Raw genomic sequence first — 23,446 nt, 5'->3', positions numbered from 1 at the left:
ACTTCAAATGCATACTAGCTAGAGAAATCTGATCTTAAATTCAACATCCATAGTGATCAAATGAATACCCATTTCATTTGGGGATAATTTCAAAAACCTCCCTTGAGATTTGAAAAATTATAGCTACTTCTCTTGATTTGATAGTTTTAGTAATAAAATCTTAAAATAATATTGCTTGGTCAAATTTTTAAATGAATACCCAAAAAATGCCCTTATGTAATGAGTTCTAATTTATTTATTTTCCTATACAATTATAAGATTATTTAGTATAATTATAAGAAAAATGTGTCAAATTTTTCATGTCTATACCTACTATTTGATAAACAAATATAATAATAATTTTATCACTATAATAAGATACTTTTGATAGTATTTTATTTTGGATTTAGATTTATCACATAGAAAAGAAAATGTCAAAATAATTCATTCAGAGTTTATGAATTTTTTAAATAGTGAAATTATCATAATTTAGTAGTGGTTTTGGACCATTTCTTTTTAATTTATTGTTAATTTTAATACTAAAAAATATAAAATAAAAATCAGCAAAAACATTGGACTACAAAAATGTTAACTCAATAAAAAAATCACTAATTCGACATTTGGTTACCGTAGAAATTAGAGGTAATACTAAAGACAACGAGTTCACTGTCAATGAAACCATGATCAAAGTTGCAAATTCGGTTCCAATGGGTAGCGAAAATTAACCAGGTCATTTTAAAAAAATTCGGGTTGCATATATTCTTCTGACAAAAATGACCCAGTTTATTTTTTTTTTTAATTCAAAATCGCGACTTCACATAATACAGGAAAATACCTGAAAGCTATCCCATCCTCGTACCAGAACTCCGGTGCTCTTCTTAGCACGTATCATACTTTTTTTCTTGAACCTTCGGCAGACGTCAGGAAGCCGCGGTGACTACCTTTCAGTAAGTGACCCTGCTCATTTAGCTATTGATTAGTATTATTGTGGTTTTTCAACTTTGCCCCACTTATCTGATATCCCAAATTCAAGTTGCCCTATTATTTAATATATTAAAATTTTCCACTCAAAATTTGCAGGGAACCCATCTAAAGTTTCCTCTTAAGGGTGATTCTTGGATGGTTTGATGGGAAATAAGGAGACTCCATAATTGCATAAATTAAGGTATGGGGACAGCATATTATTGCATTTCTTAGTGTTTCAATTTCTCTGACTCTTACTTGATAATTGATTATTGTTATTATTGTTGATTTGCTGTGACTGTTAATTTTATTGCGTTCAAGTGTTGATTTTGATTGTGTCATGAAGCTGATTAAATCTATTTAGTTTCGTTGCTGTAGTAATTCGTGCTGTCAGAAATTTAATTGGATTTTGTCTGATTTCATTTCTCTTCCTTCTTGTATGGTTAGCCCGCAATAGTTCTGGATTAGCAACCTCAAAGGACTGTAGGATTTGATAGGTGGAGGGTTGATGACTAATGCGTAACCTTTGACAGCACTAATGGTTAATCTGCAGTGCTTGTGCTTGAACATAAGAATCGATATGGTGGTGTCGTACTTCTGTACAACATGGCTCTGGTTTAAAAGAAGCCGAGTTTGGATATACAGGGTTGCTCGGAAGCTGTATATGGTTTCTTTTTAGTGGTATCTGCCATGACCCAAGTCTTTTGAGAAATGAGTTCAGCCTTTGCTGCTATTTCCCTTTGCTTTTGTGTGTGTGTGTGTGTGTTGATCAAACTTATTTCATGGTTATATGCTTCAAAGGTTTCTTCATGAGGTGAATGTCGTTTTTACAGCTTGGCTTAGGTAGTTTGATGAAGTCAAAATTGTTGATATCTCTATTATTTTCACGAAAAGCATAATCCTTCTCTACCAGAATTACAGGAAGTTGCAGATTCTTCTTATTAAAACAAAACATGTTGTATAGGTGGGTCTTGCTATTGAAAGCATAAAGCCTCCCCCCCTTCCTCCCCCCAAAAAAAAGAAAAACTCCTCTCTCTCTCTCTCTCCCTCTACCTTCTCTTGTGCAGGGAATGGGACTTGGAAATTGATAGTTTAACATAAGGTAGCATTGTTGGAAATGCTGTTGCATTAATTTAAAGAAATTGCTGATGTTAATTCACATTTGAACTCGTAAGATAGCTTGATTTTTGGATTCATTCTTCTGTTAAATTTGTTTATGAAAAGAAGTGCTTAAGCTACGGATATGAATTTTAGAGAAGAATACTTCACCTGTCTCAGTTACAATGTTAATCTTTCTTATGCATCATGATCTCTGGCAACAAAATCACAAATACATTCCCCAAACGTACACAGCCAAAACAGATCTGTCCTTTTGTCAACCTTGGAGGTCCTTATTAGTTTTTTAAGTTTCTCAAACACAGGCAGGATGTTCATTTCTTTCCATTTTTGGGGCACTACTTTTCCCATATAATTTCTTAAGTTTTTTCTTCATTTTCCTTTTAAAGATCCATCACTTTCTATCCAGTAGTTGACCTGCTACGTTAATTTCTGCTGAATGACTTGCACCAAGAAGAATATCATCTCTTTTACTTTTCAAATGATAGCACATAGATGATGGTCTTTAATCATATATAAGATGTACTTCCTTTTCGATCTGTTTCTGGCAGATGCAAAATTTCAGTTATGGGAAGGTGATGGTTTTGTCCAAGGATCACAAAACAGGTGGTGCACTTGAGATGTTTGATCAAATGTTACTGAGTAATTGCATTGTTTAGATATTAGTTCTTTCCTTAGAAGCATGGCTGGGGCGATTGTTTACAGGCAGTATTGTATTTTGAACTTGACATAGCATGTCTCTGGATCTAATTGATACAGGTAGCACCGTAAAGATCAAAATTAGCAAGGCTTTGGGCCAATACAATAGTAACTGCATAGTCATGTCATCATTGGATCTCGTGGTGTGAGATAAAAATTAGGAATCAACTTGTGTAATCAAGTCAATCTACTATAGTTAAACACGTTGTATGTTGGCCTTAATAATTATAATTATTATACCATATTTGAGAAGTCATTAATGTTTGATCTTGTTTAAGTGCATCAAATTTATTTTGGTTACTTACTACTTAATAAGATGTTTGTAAATTCATGTGAAGATTATAGGGCTCTGTTAATTTCTTTTGCTTCTCAAACATGGTACCAGATTTGATCTTTTATTTCAACATTTTCTTTAAAAGTTTGTCCTGAATTAGTTTTTGCTTTTAGCTCCTCCATCCAAGTTAGAGCACATTATACCATGGCCTTATTAGAGATTGGAGCTAAAGAAGCTAGAGTAAAATGCCACAATGACTCCTTAAGTACTTAAATAGTGCAGAGTTCTGTTGGATTTGCAGTTGGCTATCAGAACCTGTGATGTCTACCTTTATTTCTCTAGGCCCGCTCTTCATGACATTTTTCTTGAAACAAATATATTTGTTGTAATTACATCTTGTAAGTGTAAATGTTAGAAATCCTTTGTTTGTTGTAAGCACTGAAGAGCACTTAATCAGTTGCTCATTTCTGAACAACTACAGTTAGTTATCTTTTCACATGAGCGCCATAACTCTTGTTTTTAAGAACTAAAGATTTCAATAAACAGCACCTGAGAAGTGTTCCATTTTTCTCTGATGCTTCACAATAGACTGCTTCTGGGCTTGCCATTTTGTAAAATTGCATACATCAAAGATAAAGATAGTGGATCTTTTCCTTGCTATTTTTCTTGCTTGTCCGCTCTGCTAGAAGCCTATAATGTAATGTCTAATGAACGTCTTCTGAATAGGTCGCTTTTCTCGACGTGATGACTGTTATGAAGAGGTATGTCTTAAGATTGTTCTTTTCCCTGAAGTACGTCACTGCAAATGTAGTGGACCGAAACAGTGGACGCATAGTCGCATCAGCATCAACAGTTGAACATGCGCTCAAAAATACGCTTGAATGCGGTCGATCTTGCAATGCTAAGGCAGCATCAACTGTTGGAGAAGTATTGGCAATGAGACTTAGAGTAGAAGGCCTTGAACAAGGACAGGGAAATGGAATCCATGTCAATGTGAACAAGGAAATTGAGAAAAAAGGTTTCAAGAATCGGACGAAAGTCTGGTCTGTTGTAAATGCCCTCAAGAGCAACGGAGTCAAACTTATTCTCGACGACGATGACAATCAGAATTCTCGTTCAAGTTAGTTTGTATACATGCTCAAGCACTTGTAACATGACAGAGGAAGATTGTCCTCTTTACTTGTGATTGTCACTGGTGACATCTGTAGATCAGAATTGAATTTAATTCTGAACTTAACAATGAGAGAGGAAGCACTTTCAACGAAATCTGTTATAATATCAAGAAGTTGTTGGCCATCTATGTGAATCCGTTGATAGTGGATTTTGTCCTCAATATCTAGTCCAGGCAGATTGTAGAGTTTACCGGGAGGCTAGCATCTTATTGTCTTTTCATTTTTCATTTTTCACTAGGGTGGTTTGGGGATGGGTACGGTGAAGCAAACTGTGAGTTGAGAGCTTCAACCAAATTGCATTGCCTATCGTAATCATGAACGCTCAGCAACAGCAACAGGTTCGATATAAATGAAACGAGGGCCATGGTCTATGAGTGCCTGGCAGGAAATAACTCTGGCGACAGAATTGGGATACCCAAAGACAATTAAGATGCTGATAATGGACCGCCAATGTGAGGCACAAAATTCTGCATGACAGACATGACCTTTGCCGTCTTTTGCCACAAAGGTGGTCCTCCGGTTAAGTCCATATTTGAGTTGGAAATAAAACAGAGATGGAAACCTACTGGGCTATTTGCAACCCGTTTCTAAGATTGGGATGACATGACTGTAACTAGACATGAATCTAGACAAAAGGGTGGTCCTCGCACAAAACTATTTGTAACTAGAACATTTTTTTCTTCTTCTTCTTTTTTAAAAAAAAGAAAGAAAATCAAGAGTGATTCTTCACGTATCTTTTTTTACTTACTTGAACTCGCCGTATCTCAATTACAAGTAAAAAATTTTACCAAATAAATTACACTTCGTTTGTCTTTGTAGTCAGAACTCTATACAAACCTAGTGACTTTGATTCCTATTGTTTAGAAATTCCGTAAGAGCAGATCCTAATCTCTGGAATTAATCATTAATTAATGGATTACTTAATCTGTAGCAATCATTAATTAATGGATCATTAGTTAACTTTTTAAGAGCTAATTTTTTAATTTCGAAACATATTTGTTTGCAGTGAGTCCCCAACCAAGTACCAACCAACCCCTCCGGGGGTGCAGGAGCTAAGTAAGCCCAACAAATATCTAAGACGGTAGGTGAGTCATAGAACCAACTACCAAGCAAAGAAGCTACAAGAATCCAACTAAAGAAAGACAAGAAAGGTGCATTTCAGGCTGTGTGATGTGTATTTCAACTATGCATCTAATCTAAGACGATCGAGTCCATAAACAGCCCTCACGCTGCATTATTCTACCATTCCCTAATTGTTGTTTACTGGTAATCTAGAAAGTATTAAAGCTAATCATCAACCTTCCCCCACCATTATTGCCACTGTTTCCTTCCAAAAGAAGAAAAAACAAATTAATCATCATTAAATTTGAGGATGAAAACATTTAAGTTTGATAGGCTATCCGCCCGTGCAAGCGTCACAAACCTAATAATTTGTTTGCTTTTTTCCACGTCAGGAAAAGTGGCACACTTTAAACTCATTCCAAATCTTACCAAAAGTCCAGTTTGATGATTCTCTTGGCATTCTACTTCTTGGTTAGTGATGTAACTAGAAGAAAGGTGGAACATGGGGTTGGAAAAAAAATGGCCTCAAAGACTCCTTTTACTGGTTATGCTTTTCCTGAAAATTTCACGTAGAAACTCCAACCATCAAGTACAATGATGCCTTTCCTGAAAATTTCACGTAGAAACTCCTTTACAGGGTAAAGCTGAGGTTTTGTGAGAATCATGATGCTCTATGATCAGTCAGCAATGATGCCTTCGGCCAAGTTCATAGCTCAAAATTGACCACAATTTTGTCAAGAAAATTCTATTAATGTGGAAACATATTACAGTTGCTAAACATGAGATGGGATTGCTGTGCCATGTTAAAGTTTGGATTGCTATTTTGTTAGAGTGTTTTTTTTTGGTAGAAATATACGTCATAATAATTTGATTTGACGTGCGTAAGATAAAAAGATGATCATAAAAAACATTAAAATTTTTCAAAGAAGAATAATAGCTTTCCAAACAATTATAGATTGTTTGGCATTCAAATTACTCGAGAAAAGATAGATGCTGGAGCTGAAGAAGACAAGCAGTAATAAAAGATGCGGTTCTTGAAGTTTCTTGGGAGAAGAAACAGACGAAACAAATGAAGCATGGAACCTCATACAGACACAATAACTAAAGACCTCAGTTAGTTCAAGTAAAATAGCGCGTTAAAATTTCCCTTAAACCAAGAAAAATGAAAGGGTAGTTTAGTTCCCTTAAACCTATTAAAGAACAGGTTTTTATCTCAAAAAAAATCAATTAGAGTTGGAGTGAGTGGCTTTAGCTGGGATCTTATTGATTAGCTTTCGCTAGTCTTGACTCTTGACTAATTGATGCAGGATCAGGTTGTTTAACAAAAGCCCACTAAAACACCACAAAAGCGAAATAGGAAAAGAACAAAAGAAAGGACGAGGAAGAGAAAAAGCCAGGTGTGGTACCAATTGATTCCAGGACTTTTACGCTGTGAATACTGAATAGAACAGAGAATGAGTGGAGGGACAGCTGCATATTCAGCTTATCCACCATTATTATCTTTTCCCATTTTACGGCTTCGTGTGAAGATTCAAGTACACAACATGATCATGATGGCAACAGTTTATTCCTATAGTTTTATCTTTTTCTTTTCCATTTTATTTTAGAAGGTCGTGGCTGGAGAGTAGAGGCCAAGTCCAATTTTAGAAACTAAAAAAATAAATGAATAATTGTATCCGATTTTCATATAATATCAAATCCATAAGAGCAGTAAAATTAAGCTAGGATGGATGGATGGATGGATGTCTTTTTTCCGCCCTGTCGAACCTCATACGAGTAAAGAAGGTTAAACAGTACCATATTTTTCTTGATAGCCAAAAAAGCGTCTTTAGAGTGAAAAGAAAATGAAATCAGCTTTGTGGAAAGAAAAGGAATGGGTGGACTTTCAAAGTCTTTAATTAAGCTTTTACTGTGATGTTGGTTCTTTGGTTATCAAGCTCTTTCCATAACTTCATAACCCCACATGGGATCGAGCTCAGTGGTAATCATCACAGTAAATGAGGAAAGCCCCACAATCACATGGATTTGGAATCTAATCAACATAACTCTCTTTTGTTTCTTATCGATTAACAAAAGTTCCATCAAATTTAATTGCCTTTTCTCTTTGGAGCAGCAAGTTGTGTGCGTATTATGAGCATTGCATGGTCTTGAGACTTTCTGTTAAAAAAAGTTGTGTTACCATCCGACTGAGGTTTATGACTTAAACTATATATATGAGTATTGAGTAGGTAGAATATTGTTGGCTTTGTCCCACTGACACTTGCACTGATTAAGCCAAAAAATATTCACACACACTAATGAAGCCAAACATTTTCCGGAGATTTTAAGCTTCATTTACCATTTTCCTTGCCATTTTTAATCTCAAGTAATGCTCAATTTGCTCCCCCAGAGCCACTGATTTGCTTTAAAATGTTTTGTATCTCGAAATTTCCAACTCTGAACCTCAAGAGTCTTGCCTCGTTTTCTTCAAAATTTGTGATTAGAATTGAAGACTATTACAAGTATTATTGTCATAGCGATCCTGAGATCTCTAATTTGAATTTTTCTGTCCTTTTGTAAGGGTTTGAGCTTTTTTTTAAACCAAAAAGAAAGAAAAAAAACAACTCCTAACAAAATTTTATTGTTTGATCGATCACTGAAGAACCGTTGTTTGATTCTCTCCTACAATTAAAATTTGGTTAGAGTTGCAAAATGTATCAGAAAGCTAATTTGAATTTTGATATTTTTATCGCTTTTATTTATAAAATGAACCTGTAAAAATATACACAAATTGGTTAGGTTTATGAAATACACAAACTAGTATTAAGCTTGATGAACAGATGAACCCAAGCATCCAACTGTTTGTATAACGCATCTGTCCAAACAAGAAGACAACTACTTTCCACTAAATTTACTTTTACCCCTCTTTCCGGAAGCTTCCTTTTATCTCTAAATCATTGAGAAAATAAATGCATGCTAAGGAGTTCATGTCAGCAGAAACAAATGGCTACATGTCCTGTACATGACATACACGTACATATAATGCCCATGATGGCATTGGCCTACGGCTTCTTTTTCTTTTTCTTTTTCTTATTTTAATATTAACGAAAAAGTGTCCACGCATCGCGCGGGTGTTCTGTGCGTGTAATTAAAGAGAATTTTTTATTTGACAAATAATAGTATATTTTAAAAAAAATAGTCATTAAATATGATAAAATTAATAATAATACATTTTAATTGCAGCATATATTTGTACACCTTACTTTATCAATACTTTTATAATTTTATCATTTCCAAAAGTTCCTTATAGATGTTAGTTAAAAATCGCCCAAGAGCAGACATAAGTTGTTTCAAACAAAGGAACATCCTTCAACTGTTAGTTATAGCAACGTGTAATTGCACAACAAAAGCCACACTTCAATTAAATGTGTTTATGACACTATTTCAGTAATTACACCAATACATAAACTTATATAAATTGTATTCGATACAAAAATTATTGTAAAATAATTCCATATTCCAAAAATACTCAAATGTCTTCATAAATCAAAACTTTAAATGTATCAAAATGAGGGCATTTCGATAAACATATTCAAACACATGTTGTCTTTAGTTGTATCAAAAGTTTTTAAAAAGTTATACAATTATTTTATATTTTCAAAAAACTTTTATCCATGCAATTGAAATTCAAACCTTCCTTTGATCAAACTCACTCTTATATATAAGGAAACAATTTGGTTAAGTTCAACTCAGATTACTGTCAAGAGTTTGACCGTGTTCTCAAATTTGAGCAAACTTTCAAAATTATAAATTATTTAAATAAATTCTTACAAATTAACCATTAATATAAAATCTTTACAGATTATCCACCAACATAATTCTCGAACGAAGACTCAGACACACTACTTGTGTGGCATTGGCCTACAACCTATGACATGTGCAATGTGCAACTGCTTTAGTTAGATCTCCAGTCCAGAGTCCAGTCCTGGCTGATGAATGAATGATTATCAACATATATAGAATAAGAGCGAGTGGGGGGTTTTGGTCTAAGGCTCTTTTCGTCGGCCTGAGGCTCATTTTTTTTCGTCGGCCCTCGTGCTCCTCGCGTGCCAGTCTTTTTTTCGTCGGCCCTCGTGCTACTCACGCCACTCTCCATTCCTTCTCTCTCCTCCTTTTTCCATTGTCTTCTTTTTTCAACCCTAAACCTCAGCCGCTTTCTTTCTTCTCCCTACTCTCCATTTCTTCCTCCTTTTTCCTTTGTTTCCTTTCAACCCTAAACCGCAGCTCCAGCTAGGCAGAATTCCAACAAAAAATTCTCTCATATCCCTCCAGGCCGCAACTCCAGCCCACTTATACCCTCTCCTCTACAAAGAAGTTGTCAATCATCTCTCTCTCCTTCTCCGATCAACTGCAAAGCTAAAGTTTCCTGGATTCTCGCTTAAATTTTAGAAAATTTTTGGGCAATTCTTCTCCATTTCCCACAAAAAAAAAACATGATTTCAATCAGATATCCATGGCCATGATGTAAGCATTTCTGATTTTGTTCTGCTTTTTTAAGGTATTGCCTCCATTGTTCTGTTTCATGCTTTTTGTTTTTTTTTTGTGCTATTTTCCCAGCTATTTTTTAGCTTCTGGTGGAAAGAAAAGGGGGCGTTTCTTACTGTTTTTTTTGCTTCTTGTTGTAACAAGTAAATAATGACTCCTTGTTAGAATTTATTGCTGGTTTGATTTTCCTTCGGCTTTTTTCCCCTTTTTGTTGGAACTTCTTGTATATGGTTTATCGAATGAGTTTTTGTACAGATTTTGTCTTTCTTGTTCGATGGTTTTTCTGAAAATGTATTTTTTACCTTTTTCTTGCTTATGTGGATTTTTAAGGCCAACTATATGTTTTGTTGGTGTTCGTGGTCCTTTTTTTTTTTGGTAGTTCGATGTTGCCTTTTATGAGATTTTTTTTCCTTCGAAAGTAGTCTTTGTTTTTTGTATCTGTTTGTTGTCTTATTTCTTTGTATATTTTTTTTGAAAATGTATTTTTTACCTTTTTTTTGCTTATGTGGATTTTTAAGGCCAACTATATGTTTTGTTGGTGTCCGTGGTGCTTTTTTTTTTTGTAGTTGGATGTTTCCTTTTATAAGATTTTTCTTCCTTCGAAAGTGGTCTTTGTTTTTTGTATCTGTTTGTTTTCTTATTTTTTTGTCAATGTATATTTTCTTTGAATTTATTTTTTATTCTCTGTTTTTTGTAGCTTTCTGTTTTTCTTTTTTCCAGGTTTCTGCTTTGTATTTTATTATTTATCTTGATATTTTGTAAGATAGTTATCTTATAAGTTCGTGAATTAGATCGATGGAATTCTGTTTGCTATATTTTATATTTAAAATCAAAAAGTGCTTCTGAATTCATCTTATCTTTTAATTATATAATATAAAAAATTTTGTCTTTGTTGATCCAATAACTTAATCCTTGAATAAAAGACCTTTTATAAGTGATCACAGTGCACCAAAAATAAATAGGATAGGCTTGGTTGTAGATGAATTAATGTTATGATAATTTAGCTGGACAATAACTTGGAGGGATTGAAGAGGAATACTGCTGCAAGTTCATACACATTAAGAATGCTCCATTACTGGGAAGAACCTGTGAATGTGTTCCATTTAGTAGTTTTCTTTTTCTGTAGGCTATTATTAATCCCTTGGAGCTAGCAATGGAAGCACTCAAAGAGATCCAATTATGGTTCTATAAAGATTTCCCTCCTCATCCTAAGGAACAAGTTTATGGATTTGCAACACCATCAACAATGAAACCAACTCAATGGTCTTGTAAGTCTTGATCACATTGTGGAAGAACTCGGACAAGTGTGATATTTGACTTGTCATAAGCAGCCAATCCAATTCCATTTTTCTGAATAAGCATTTTATATTACAGATCCAGGTGGTGGAATTAACCAAATCCAGCTGAATGTACAGTTTCAAGGGATGTTAGGTACATATTTCTTTATATATTCTTGTTTAGGATCTTGAACTTCTAAACCCTTCTAACAATGCCTCTTTACTTTTGCAGGTTGACTCCATTTTACAGGTGGAAATTTTTTCCTTTTTTCTCCTTACTAAATTGTGGATGATTTAATTTATCAGATTATGATATTTCACAATTAATTCCTTTGCCTTCTTCATTTTTATGTTTTAGCCTTAAACTAATTATCTTCCTATACTTAGTCTGTTGTAGCTTTACCAGTTGAGTTTAGAAGGATATTCAGGTAACAATTCAAAAGTTTGACAGTATATATTATTCACTCCTCAACAGTGTATCAGATGTGCTGAAGAAGTTACAGGAGTATGTAGAAGACATAAATGAAAACATTGAGAAGCTTGATACTAGGGACCCTGTTTCAAAATATGTGCTACCAGATGAAAACCTAAGGGGAAGGTATGCCTTTGTCGACTGCTTTGTTTAGTAGAAGCATGCTGAGTGGTTGTTGCTTTCACTTTAAATTTGGTAGGAATGAAAAAGGGGATTGTAGTTTGTCAAATTGAAAATCATTTATCCACTAATTCAAGAAAATTTTGATATACAGAGAAGAAGTATGCATAAGGTAATTACACATCCTAAGATTATAAACACTGCAAGAAACCATATTAGGCCCAACAGTCAACAATGTAATGCAAAAGTTTTTTGTAAATTGACAGAAAAGTTAAAACTGTCCCTGGATACAATCTATGAATATGGGATAAATTCTACATTTTAGATCTTGAACTAAGACTTCTCTGTTGTAAATGGTCTTTCATTATACTCAAAGCCACATGCTTCATCTGGGACTAGGAGGGATCACAGAACCAAAGCTCCCTTGTTTTCTACAGTTTCTACTTCTTATCTTTCCACTTTCCAGAAGTTTAATTAAGTATGCTCTTTCAAAGTTCAAATAAACAGAAAAGAAAGTCCCACATCTTTCTTGCAAACTGGAAAGCATTTCATCGAAGGATATTTAGGTTTGGGCTTCCTGTCATAGACATGCTTCATCACGTTGGGGTTCTCTTTTATCTTTTTTCTTGGGAGTTGGAATGGGCAGCACTGATGGCAAACAACATAAGGGAAAAAAATGCCGATGTCATGAGAACTTCTGTTTCCACATAGGGGATGGAACAGCCTTCCACTAATAAAGACATTCCTTGATCAAGTATTTATGTTGTGAATTGCATTGCACCCTGAGATTATAATTTCAAGCATGGAAGTAGGGTGATGGTCCTATGGAATCAGTTTTCTTTGCATATCAGTACGGTACTCATTGTGTAATATTCAGTTTTACAATTTATTTACCCTCAGAATCACACTAAGTTACAACGAGGCAAATTCTGGAGTTGCTTGCAACCTTCAATCCCCTGGTTTCCATGTCCTATGTAAAGCGACTGAAGAGGCAGTGGTGCATGTAAAGCCCTATTCTATTACTGGTAGTTTGCCACTTATTAGAGAATTGCAGGTACAATGAATTTGCTTGTCATAAGACTCAAATCTTTTGGCATCCTTCTAACTTTGTTATTTGGCAGGATGAGGGCTTTGATGTCCAAACTGCAGGCTATGCTAAGATTCTTCCATATCCTACCACTTTTTTATTTAAATAATATAAGCTTATAGCTGTATGCTTCTGATAGTATTTTGTGAAAAAGATGTTTTGGTCTGCATTAGGATTTTTCCCAGAGCTTGGTTGCTTGAATCCTTTCTTGAGCATGTTACTTGCCAGTTATACCATTCTTCTTATCTTAGAAGGAACTCAATGAAAGCATGTTAAGATTCTGTCTTCTTGATAATTATTTCTTCTATATGGCTAACACCTAACCTGGTTGACGTCTTCTATACCCATTCTGATGCAAAAGATATATATGCTGCTGTCAATTTTGGCTACACCAAAACAGATGGATTAATGGATTTTGCTCTTTTCATAAACATGCAGGCTTGATGGCTACATACCATGCCAAGAATGAGTACTGCCTTCTAACTGACTTGTGCCAGGGCTATCATGTGCCTTGGCTATCAAGTACCAAGGCCTTGGCTATCATGTGCCCATGTCATGATAATAATAACGAATAAAATTCATGACTTTCATTATTGATGTGAATGTCAGATGATGGAATAGTGGTAAAGGTGAGGTTATTTTCTTTTAATGTGTAGGAAGTTCCACGAATGGTTGGTGGGCTTGTTAAGACTATATTTTCTTGCATGTGGGATATTCTTTTGTATATTTTCTAGCATGTAGGATATTCTTTTGTGACTTGTGAGAAAGTCATGGTAATTGTTATGTTTCATATGAATAGTTTCCATATTTTAGTTATTCCTATCTGACACATATGGCTCACTCATTGCCAAGTCTTGGAAATTTTTTGCATGGGAGCACCATTGATGGTAATAAATGGAAAAAAAATAACAATTATAGGTGCAGAAATGGTATAATGGTAAGGTTTCTTACACAAATTGAAAAAAAATGAAAGAAAATGATAGGGATGAAAAAATATAAAGGACTTTATGAACTTTGTGTTTCTATAGCCATTTGATATTCACACACAGATTATTGCTTCATTTTGAAACAGGTTGCAAAGGAGGGAATTCCACTGCCTCCAGATAGAATGTTATGCCCTTTGCATTCACAAAAAGCGTGTAAACCCATCAGCTGTAGCTGTTTCAGGATTTGTCTTTTGTTATTCTTACATATTTAAATAAGTCTCTTAGGTTTGTTTCTCCATACTTTTGTATTGATCATGGTAAAATTGCAGAACTACTGCCAAATATTGTTTCTAAGTGATGCTTTCTCTTATGTCACATTTCAGGAAGCTTTTATCATTTTTCTATATAGTGTACGCTAAACTTAAACAGTAAATTGTACACTGTAGCCAGAAATTCAATTTTGCAACTAATTCTTTTGTTTAATCATACTAGCAGTTGCTTGTTACCCCAGTTCAGTTACATGAGATTTGCCATTTTTAGTTACAATTTGATATTGTTTTGAGTTGCTGATGGGCTGGGATGCTAGGCTATCTAGATCCATGTCTGTCTTTGTTGTTGTAAACTACTGCAGTATCTCTGATGAAAAATTATCTGAGTGTTCTCTCTTTTGGTCAAAATTTTCTGTAGTAGGATATTTTGTCGTATATCATTTACTTTTAAGTTCCAATTCTTTTATGAACAGGACTGTTAGGTCCTTTTCTTTTTCTTCCTTTTTTGGTCGAATTAATGAATGGAAGATTGTAATCGCATGAATATTTTACATTGTGATATCTACTCAAGTTAATGCATTCTAAGAGCATTTGCCAATCTTTGGGCTGACCATCCTTTGTTGTTGTTGTATTCAATCGAAAAGGCATCGAAAAAATGTATCCATGGCATTTTAACTTTCAGCTTCAGCTCAATTAGGCCATAATTAATCACACGCATTTCTGTAATGTATCAATGATCTGGCAATTTAATATATCAGTACTTTTCGATGTTTTAATGCTTCTGTTCATATGCAATGTAAGATTATGCTCTATTTTCCCCAGTAGTATCTTCTTCAAAAAATGTATCTATCTTTGCTACAACTATTTCTGCGGCAATGGATTAATTTTAATTGCTTTCATTTACTTTTTGCAAGTTCATCAGAAGGCAGAGGTTATGAATCCAAAAAGGTATAGCATCAGCTTATAAAGCTTCAGCCTGCAAGCTACTAAGTTTCTGTTTATAGTTTTTGCTTTTCGTATCCAGTTCACTAGCCAGTTACATTATCAGAATCGTTGCCCTGTTCATGTAACGTAATGGATTTGAAGTCTTTGCATTACCTTGAAGTTTATAGCACTTTGGAAACAGTAATTTTTTTGATTATCCGCACCAAAAAATCAGTGTTCTTTTCCAAATTTTACAGCTAAAGCAATAATTAGAAATACTGAAGTACTTTGTTCCCAAAGAATTATAAACAAAAAAAAAGTATTTTTAAACCTTATTAACTGATATTGAATCAGTAAGTGAGCTTATCTTCAAGCTTGGATTAGTTATAGAATTCAAGCCAAAAAACTTTAACAAGGTCCAACTTTGACTTTGTTATCCCTCTATGATTTTTGTTTTTGACAAGGGTAAAAAATCTAAGCACATTCATTTCAAATCTTGCCAATAAATGTTATACAAACCCTTAAGACTTTGAGTATTGATTCAAATTTAAAGGACTAATTCCGTTGTGCATTCGCCTAATAACGTATACTCGATTCTAATTTTCCATCTTAAATTTCAATTTTGAACATATTGCACTATAAACTCTTGGATCTAATCCATTTGAATCCAGTCTAAGGAGTTTCTTATCTTACCAACGTCATTATTTGAGGAATAATTCAATTTGCTAAAGCTTTTAAAATTAAGCTTATTCATTATTGAATCAAACTCAAATATAATTTTATTAATTCAAACTTAAGTAGCTTGACATTTTTTACGCAAATCTGAAATTAGCATAAGATTGGGTTGAACTTAAAAATTTACACACTCAAAATGTTATTCCTTTCGGTTTCATTAGTTAGTGATCCTCTTAAATGAACTCTTATTCAACCGTTCTCAATTTGAATATCAAGTAAATTGATTTTCTCTTTTAACTCTAAATTTAGATACAAAAAAAAAAAAATTTGCATACCATGCTGGATAAAAGAACAATGCACCGAAATTTAATTGCTCCCTTAATCTACATATTTGACAGATTATTCCAGTCTCTTAAATAATGTATGCTTTGCACACTCCATGTTCATCTTCTAACGATTAGTGTAATCAAACTTATAATTTCAACATTTTTTAAAAATTCGATTGGGAACACAAAGCACTATTACCCACGCATATTTAGCATATTTGGCAGGGCATATTGTCTTTAATTACCTACGCGCATCGCGCGTTTTATACCTCCTAGTTTGAATAATAGTAGTAGTACGTATTTGTTAAAGGGGGCCAGGGTCAACGTCGTCATCACATAAGTGTCACCATGAATAGGTGGGACCCATGCCTGTTTCCTCCGCCACTTTCCAATTTGCCGTCTCCTCAGAAATTGTCTCCGTCGCCTCGTATCAACTCCGGACTTGATTCCGTTCCACGTTCAAGTGCCGGATTCATTCCCCCTTTTGGTGAAGTTGAACCAAATCCTAATCATTTTTGGAAGTCAACAATTAGATTACTCATTTCCACTTTGTTAACATACCTGTAACATAGAGATTCTGTGAACTTCGGACGACATAGTAGCCCAGTTCTGTTCATTTCAAGATGTAGGAAACAGGAATCCAAAATGGCCAGCAGGATATTGTCAGAGCAAAAAATAGGATTTAGAGCAAATTTCTGTTCACGAGGCACCTTTGTTCTTACTTAGGTTTTGCAATTAAATTTCAAAATTTGAGGTTTCAAATGAAACTCTCCCAAATTTTAATTGTTCCTCATGGTTCCACCAATCAATTAATCATTTTTTTTTACAGTCCAAAAGAGTATCCGGAATCATTCAGACTAATCCCTCGGACTGGATAGAGCTCGCCCTAAAGATGCCAAACAACGATAGTAAATAAGTGTCGAACCTAAGACCTGGTTGTAAAAACTCGAACCAGCTGAGCTATCACTGGAGGGCAATCAATTAATCATCCCTTGTCTATTTTCTATCAATCAATTAATCATACCTTATCTATTCTCTACCCCACAATGCTTATCATCTTTCTTCTTCTTGCTCCCAAACAATTAAATCATTAACACCCCAAATAGTAACTCAAGCACCAAATCAAAACCCAGAAGAATCTCGTGAATTGTTTCTTCTTCTCACGCCTATTGGCGACTAGCAATATCTTCCAATTATGCATATCACTTCTTTTTCTTTTCTCATTTTCTGGAATTGAAATCAATGATCGTGAAGAAAGAACAAACAAGTGGATTCCATAAGACTTTGTTTTTTTTTCCCATGTATTTAATGATCACCCTTTTATTTGTTGAACTTTGTATATGATTTGGTTGGAAAATAAGAGTTAAAAGGGGTAATTTGTCAATTTCAATTCAATTAGGGAATTTGTATATTATTAGGGAAAAAAGAATCTAAGCTTTTGTTGAATTTTTGAAATAAAGTTGGGTCGGAGGTTAATGGTTATGGCAGTGATAGATGGCGGTTTTATTGTTGCGGCGATCATGATGATAATCAAGAACCAAAAATTTTTTGTTGGGAACAGGAAAAGGCAAAAAAAGGTTTGTCAAGGGGTCTAGGAGATTTAGTTGAAGTAATGATTATTAATGTAAGGAAGGGCAAAGTTGTCTTATGACGTGTAAATTTGCTGAAAATCCTATTCTTTTGCTCTAACGGCATCATCGTCATCCATCCAAAATATTGGGTTAGGTTATAAGTTACACCCTTAGAATTAATGTAGACATCACCATGAACCCACCATGTAAGCAAATATTAACCAATCGGCACCAAAAACATTAATGAATGTGCCTAGATAAAAGACTATCTGAAAGACTTTTTTTTTTTATAATAATACTATAACATCTTTTGTAAGGTGGTGTATATAAATTAAAAAATAATTGAGAAACGTGATTATGATATAACCATAATTTGTTTTTTTGTTTTGCAAATAATGCTCTATCAAAACAAGTTGATTTTAACTCTAGCACCTATGAAATAATCAGCAAGCCTCCATGTGTTAACCCATAGAATAGGGAAAATATTACGGGGAGAGATTATGCAAAAAAAAAAAAAAAAAGGTCACAAAGCCAGCTTGGATTGAAAATTAATTACAAAATCATTTCTTGTTTATTATAATATGATATTCATAAGAACAATAAGTGAACTCCTGCAATCCGACCGATACCGGCTCCCGCGAAACGTGGGTGGACGCTGCCAAACTAAGGGTGGCAATCGGGTCGAATTCGGGTTGGCGGGTCGGGTTGAAGTTCAAGTATAACAAAAAATTCGCTGACCCGAACCTGACCCGTCAACTCGAAACGGGTCAGGATACTTGACGCGAACCCGAAAATTTCGGGTTGGCGGGTCCACCCGAAATGACACGAAACTTAATTTTAATTTATTAATTTATCACTGTAATTTCTAATAACATCAATTTCTCACAAAATTAATTACATCATCAAGTAATAAAAATTTAAATAAATAATTTCAAACCAAATCTAAAATAAATTAAACACCGTAAAAGTGTTTTATCTCAAACCAAATATAAAATATATTAAAACAGCATAAAGGTAAAAAATAATATAATATATTATTTGTCCAAATATAATAATTCCAACTTCACACAAGTTAAATAAATTCATTTAGGATTAAGTAATTAATACCTTTGAAAAAAAAGAATGATTTAGTTTAGTTAGATAAAATAATTTTTATGTTTATTAAATTATTTTTAATTTGTAAACGGGTCATATCGGGTCACCACGGGTTGACCCGAAATCGACCTGTTTTCTTTTCGGATTCATCAGATTCGACCCGATTCTGACCCGAATCTCCGAAACCTCAACCCAAACTCATTAATTTCGTGTTAGATTCGTGTTTTCAGATCGTATCAGGAATTGCCACCCTTATGACAAACAGAGCCACCACTGCCTCCCGAGTGAAAGTGATAATACTACTAATAGCTTACGCTTAGCTTTACATATTTTGTTTCCACGCAAAGCCAAAACAAATTTTCCTGCCCTGAATGATCAATTTCGAGCGTGTATATGGACTACGGTGTACAATTCTCAGGTATTGTCGATCATATCAAATTTTTATTCGATGGACCCTTTTTGCTTTTGGCTCCGAATGAACCAAAAGTCACGATACAGGTTTTAAAAAAAATGTCCTATCAAACGCACTTTCAATCTCTAGAAATGAAACTTGGAGATGGAATTGAAGCAGTATATTTTTTAATAAAAAAGATGATTTCATTCAACAAATTTATATTAATGATAGAAATACATCAAATCAAACATGACACAACTATATACAGATTTAAAATCAATGAATAATATGTATCTAAAAAAATTAATACAAATAAAATTAAACTTCAATGTATTTTTCATTCGGATGAATGAATTTTAAATAGTAAATTTTTTCAAATAATATTTCATTTGCATCATTAATATATTTTTTAACTTACCTTTTTTATTTTACATTACAAAAAATATTATAATAATTATTTTAAATAATACTAAAGTATCCAAATTTGCAAATAATGTACTTGTTTAATAAATTTGTGCATATTTTCTAACCGTCAAGTCTGAATCATTGATGTTTGACAAAAGAAAGCAACGCGCGGCTCGAAGGAAATCGTTTACGCAAAAGCACTTTCCAGAATATGACTTTGTGACAATAATATGTGAAAGAATGGTTACGCGTGTAAATCTAGTAACATCAACCATAGTCCTCAAATTTCCAATTTCTTATATCTTTGGCCTTGTTTGGATTGCATTCTCTTGAATTTTTTATAAAAAAATTATTATAACGATTTGATATATGTGAGAAAAAAATATAATAGAGAAATATGATAAAAAAAAATGACACAATTTTTCGACAAAAAAAGACTGTCCAAACAAGGCCAATTTGATTTGATGATGGGGTATTGTTGACTGGGAAATGACACAGAAGGATCCGAGGCAAATAGAACGCAATGCATCATCATGCGCAGACAAATTTTCACTAGTAAATAGCAATCCACAACCAACCGTTAATTCTTGCGCCAGATACCCCCCATCCATTTTTCCGTCTTTTAACACCACATCATGCAAATGACGTGCGTTTATTGCTAAGGCCGTTATTTCCCCAAACTATAGGTGCGCGTTTTAGGGAGGAAACCTGAACGGTCTACCGGTACCCGATGAACTGAAGGCCTCCATTGCCCCAGTAAAAAGGCCAAAAGGGATGCCTTTTCACGTACAAAGAAATAAAAAAGTTATTCGCCAAGATTTTCATTTGAGTTCCGCATTGTTGTACACAACACTACTTTCCTTTTCGTCTGCAAATCATTCGGGTTTTGCTCAGTGGAGGCACTAAAGATTTAGTCTCCACCCGCACAAATACCCCTTCATAGCTCAACAAACCACTCCAATCTGACAACTGCCTTTTGCCAAAACTGGAGGAACCAACAAGCTTAATAATAATGGCCGTGACAGAAAAAGAAAAAGGATGACTGGTCTAAAACTTTTCTTTGGAAGCCTAAGCAAATAAGAACAAAAGGTTAGTAGATCCAGCTACTCTGCAAAAAAAAAAGAATAGTACTGTAGCATTAACTTGCATCATACAATAGACTGTAGTAGATTACAGTCATAATCATGATTAACAAAAACAAACCACCCTAAACCTCATTCTTAACCAAAGTAATCTAATGGAGCACCTGGCTCAAGTCCCAACCTACCATTCTCCTCCAATCATCATATATATATATATTCTAATTCGCCACAATCTTACATCCATTCAAAACCCCATCATAATAGATTTCTTCCCTCTATGTTATTTACATTTAATGCCTTCCCCTAAATGCCCAAAATATCCGTGTGATCCATCCTTCCTTTAATTAGACACAAAGTCACATAACACTACAAGCATTTGGATTCTCATCACTAAACAGCTGAGGGGCATGATACTGAAATTGATAAGGATCGCCCATATAGGCAGGCCCCCCGTATACAAAAGGGCTAGAACTTGGATAATCATACCCCAATGGACCATTTGGTATCTGCTGCTGCTGCTGCTTTTTACTCCCTTCCATTTGTTCACCACCACCACCTTCCCCACCAGCAGGTTTACCTTCACCGCCGCCGCCGCCGCCTTTCTCTTTCTTGTCTTCCTTCTTAGCAGGAACAATCTCCACATCCCTTTTCAGATGCTTCTTCAAGTTTTCCACCACGTCCTTCATGTCCATTGCACCCTTGACAGTCACCAAATCCTTCTGCTTATCCACTTTCATCTCCTGATAACCTGTAATCATTGTCATTCACCCATCCATTAGTCATTACACACAAGATACTACAGAAAAATTAGCAGTCAAACCTAACATTAAAACAGCATTTCACCTTTGGTTTTGCTGACAATTTTGTGAATTCTCTCGATGCATCCTTGACAGTGCAGTGGCACCTTCAGCACAGCTGTTGTCACCGGAAGCTGCAAAAACAGTCATACATTATAAAATTAATCAATGGGTTTTTCCCAATAAACAACAAATAGCTGTGTTAACAAAAGAAATTCAACAAATTCGACGACACGTGGCCACAATAAACGTGGTAGGCACGAAAATGAATGATTACAGTAATCAGCTAACACTGGGTACTGAAACATGAAAAAAATTTTCAAACTGAAGAAGTGATGTGAAATATCGGAGCCAACTGCAACAAATGCGGTTGCTCATGAGCAACTGCTAAAGTGCTGGTAACGTGTTGCCAGCACATGCTTCCACCGCTGATCTCGGAAAAAGGTAAATTCACCGAAGTTTAACAGTAGAATGTAAATTTTGACCAAGTACGTTAAAAAAGAGAGTAATTAGAAAATTATAGTATTCTTTTTCATCTGGGGGTAACCCAAAAAAAAAAAAAGGTAAAGTAAAGATGCTAACATGCGCAGTATGTGCAAACGACGACGACAAAGAACTCAGAATTTGTAGCAGAAAAAGAAAGTAAGAAAAAAAGGACGAAAATATGTGCACAGCATTACATAGCAGCGTACCTCTTTGGAGTTTTTCTCGTCTTTTTTGTTTTTGCTATTATCCTTGGGCTTTTTCTCCTTGGAGTCTTTCTTCTTTTCCTCTTTTCCGTCCCCAGCGTCGTCGTTTTTGGCTTTGTCCTTTTTCGGCACCGGCGAGAGTAGTTCGACCTTTTTGTGCGTTTTCTCCTCTAACTTCTCTCGAAGCTTCAAAGGATCAACTTTTCCGGTCACCGTTATCTTGCCTGAGCCGCTGTCGACTTTCACAGCCTCCACACCTAGTCAAAACCGGAAGCAAAAATTACTTAAAATGACAAATTTGGGAATTTCTTCAAACGAGTAATATTCAGATGAAAAACAGCAGTGAACAGAGCAGCATAGGATTTAGGAAACCTCAAGGATAATTTTCTTGGAAACTTTATCCTGAAGAACAAGAGCAGTTTTAGAAACAGACTAACATGAAAACATAAAAAATTAAAACTGCAAAATTCTCCAAAAAATAGCGGCAAAAATAAAATATAAAAGTGAAAAAAGGCAGACCAGAATCTCAGTAGAGAATATACGAAAATATGTGCAGTTACGGATGATAATTTATTTCATAAATAAATGCAAAATACCTTCGAAACCTCGGATACACTTGACGATTTTGGTGACGCAGCCGTCGCAATGCAAATCGATCTTGAGAACGACAGCGTTTCCGCCATTACCGGTGTTGTTGTCCTTCTTGGCGGCTCCTCCATCTTCTCCACCTTTTTGTTGCTGGTTTTCTTCTATGTCGTCCTCCTTCTTCTTCTGGCCCTCATCGCTAACCTTCTTGTTCTTCTTCTGCAGACAATCACAGCCACAAAACACTTTAAAATTTCCCATTGCGAAAACTTTTCTACGAAAATTCAGAAACCACAGATCACATTCATATTTCAGAAAAGAAATAACGGATTTTTCGAATATACACACATAAAGAGAAGGCTAATAAGAAAGATTTAGATAGATAGGAAGAGGCGGTTACTTTGCTCATTTTTTTTCTGCTTTTAAAAAATATATATATATTTTTTCCGGGGCGTTTCTATCTGGCCTTTCTCGAACGAGTAAGAAATATTTCTGAAGGTAGAGAGAAAAGAGAGCGAAGGTGTATTTATTCGAGTGAGGGTGTGAGGGGAATAAGAGTGGAAATGAGGGCGGGGGTGATGGAGGGCTGAGTTGTCAATTCGCTCATATGTGGCGATGGTGTCTAATACAGGTGTCATATGTGCTTGTGGGTATCATCTATGCTCAACCATGGATTATTATCATGGTTTGATATGTGTGTAGTTAATTTTGAAAAGTTTTTTTTTTTCCTTTTTTCACTTTTTGCCTTTTGACACAAGATAAAATGGGATTTTGCAATATAGTTCTAATAAAACAATTACCTTTTTTTATGGAAAAGGATACATAATAATCTAGGAAACATATTTTTAAAAAAATTTTGCACTTTTTACCCTTGTTTTCATGTTTTATTTTATGTTTTTGACCACCCATTATAGAAAAATTTGTATATAAAATAAAATAAAATTTGACTTGAGTTTTATTTCT

At 34.6% G+C, this 23,446-nt stretch overlaps 1 protein-coding gene, 1 long non-coding RNA gene and 1 other non-coding gene across 6 annotated transcripts; 2 read left to right on the top strand and 1 right to left on the bottom strand.

The window, feature by feature from the left end:
- The first annotated feature begins 786 nt into the window (after positions 1-786).
- LOC113707266 (uncharacterized) lies at positions 787-4,327 on the top strand. The gene is made up of 3 exons (XR_011818065.1): positions 787-926; positions 1,060-1,144; positions 3,758-4,327. It is a non-coding gene; the product is annotated as an uncharacterized protein (transcript).
- Positions 4,328-9,474: 5,147 nt separating this feature from the next.
- On the top strand, positions 9,475-14,067 carry LOC113707252 (uncharacterized). Of its 4 annotated transcripts, XR_011818060.1 has the most exons (8): positions 9,475-9,768; positions 10,916-11,057; positions 11,164-11,220; positions 11,299-11,316; positions 11,542-11,664; positions 12,559-12,661; positions 13,184-13,374; positions 13,818-14,067. It is a non-coding gene; the product is annotated as an uncharacterized lncRNA (long non-coding RNA). The 4 variants fall into 4 exon arrangements; XR_011818059.1 differs by lacking the exons at positions 13,184-13,374; positions 13,818-14,067 and adding an exon at positions 12,780-13,105 and having other exon boundaries at positions 12,559-12,712; XR_011818061.1 differs by lacking the exons at positions 13,184-13,374; positions 13,818-14,067 and adding an exon at positions 12,780-12,898.
- A 6,372-nt stretch (positions 14,068-20,439) lies between these two features.
- Positions 20,440-23,123, bottom strand: LOC113707245 (heavy metal-associated isoprenylated plant protein 3). Its single transcript, XM_027229475.2, has 5 exons — positions 22,884-23,123; positions 22,495-22,702; positions 21,902-22,155; positions 21,256-21,343; positions 20,440-21,160 (listed from the first exon to the last, which is right to left on the bottom strand). The coding sequence occupies exons 1-5, from the start codon at positions 22,890-22,892 to the stop codon at positions 20,769-20,771; spliced, it is 951 nt and encodes a 316-aa protein (XP_027085276.1). The 5' UTR covers positions 22,893-23,123; the 3' UTR covers positions 20,440-20,768.
- Between the last annotated feature and the right edge of the window lie 323 nt (positions 23,124-23,446).

Source organism: Coffea arabica, chromosome 1e, assembly GCF_036785885.1.
Source record: "Coffea arabica cultivar ET-39 chromosome 1e, Coffea Arabica ET-39 HiFi, whole genome shotgun sequence".
NCBI lineage: Eukaryota > Viridiplantae > Streptophyta > Magnoliopsida > Gentianales > Rubiaceae > Coffea > Coffea arabica.
This window is presented reverse-complemented; position numbering and strand designations above follow the sequence as displayed.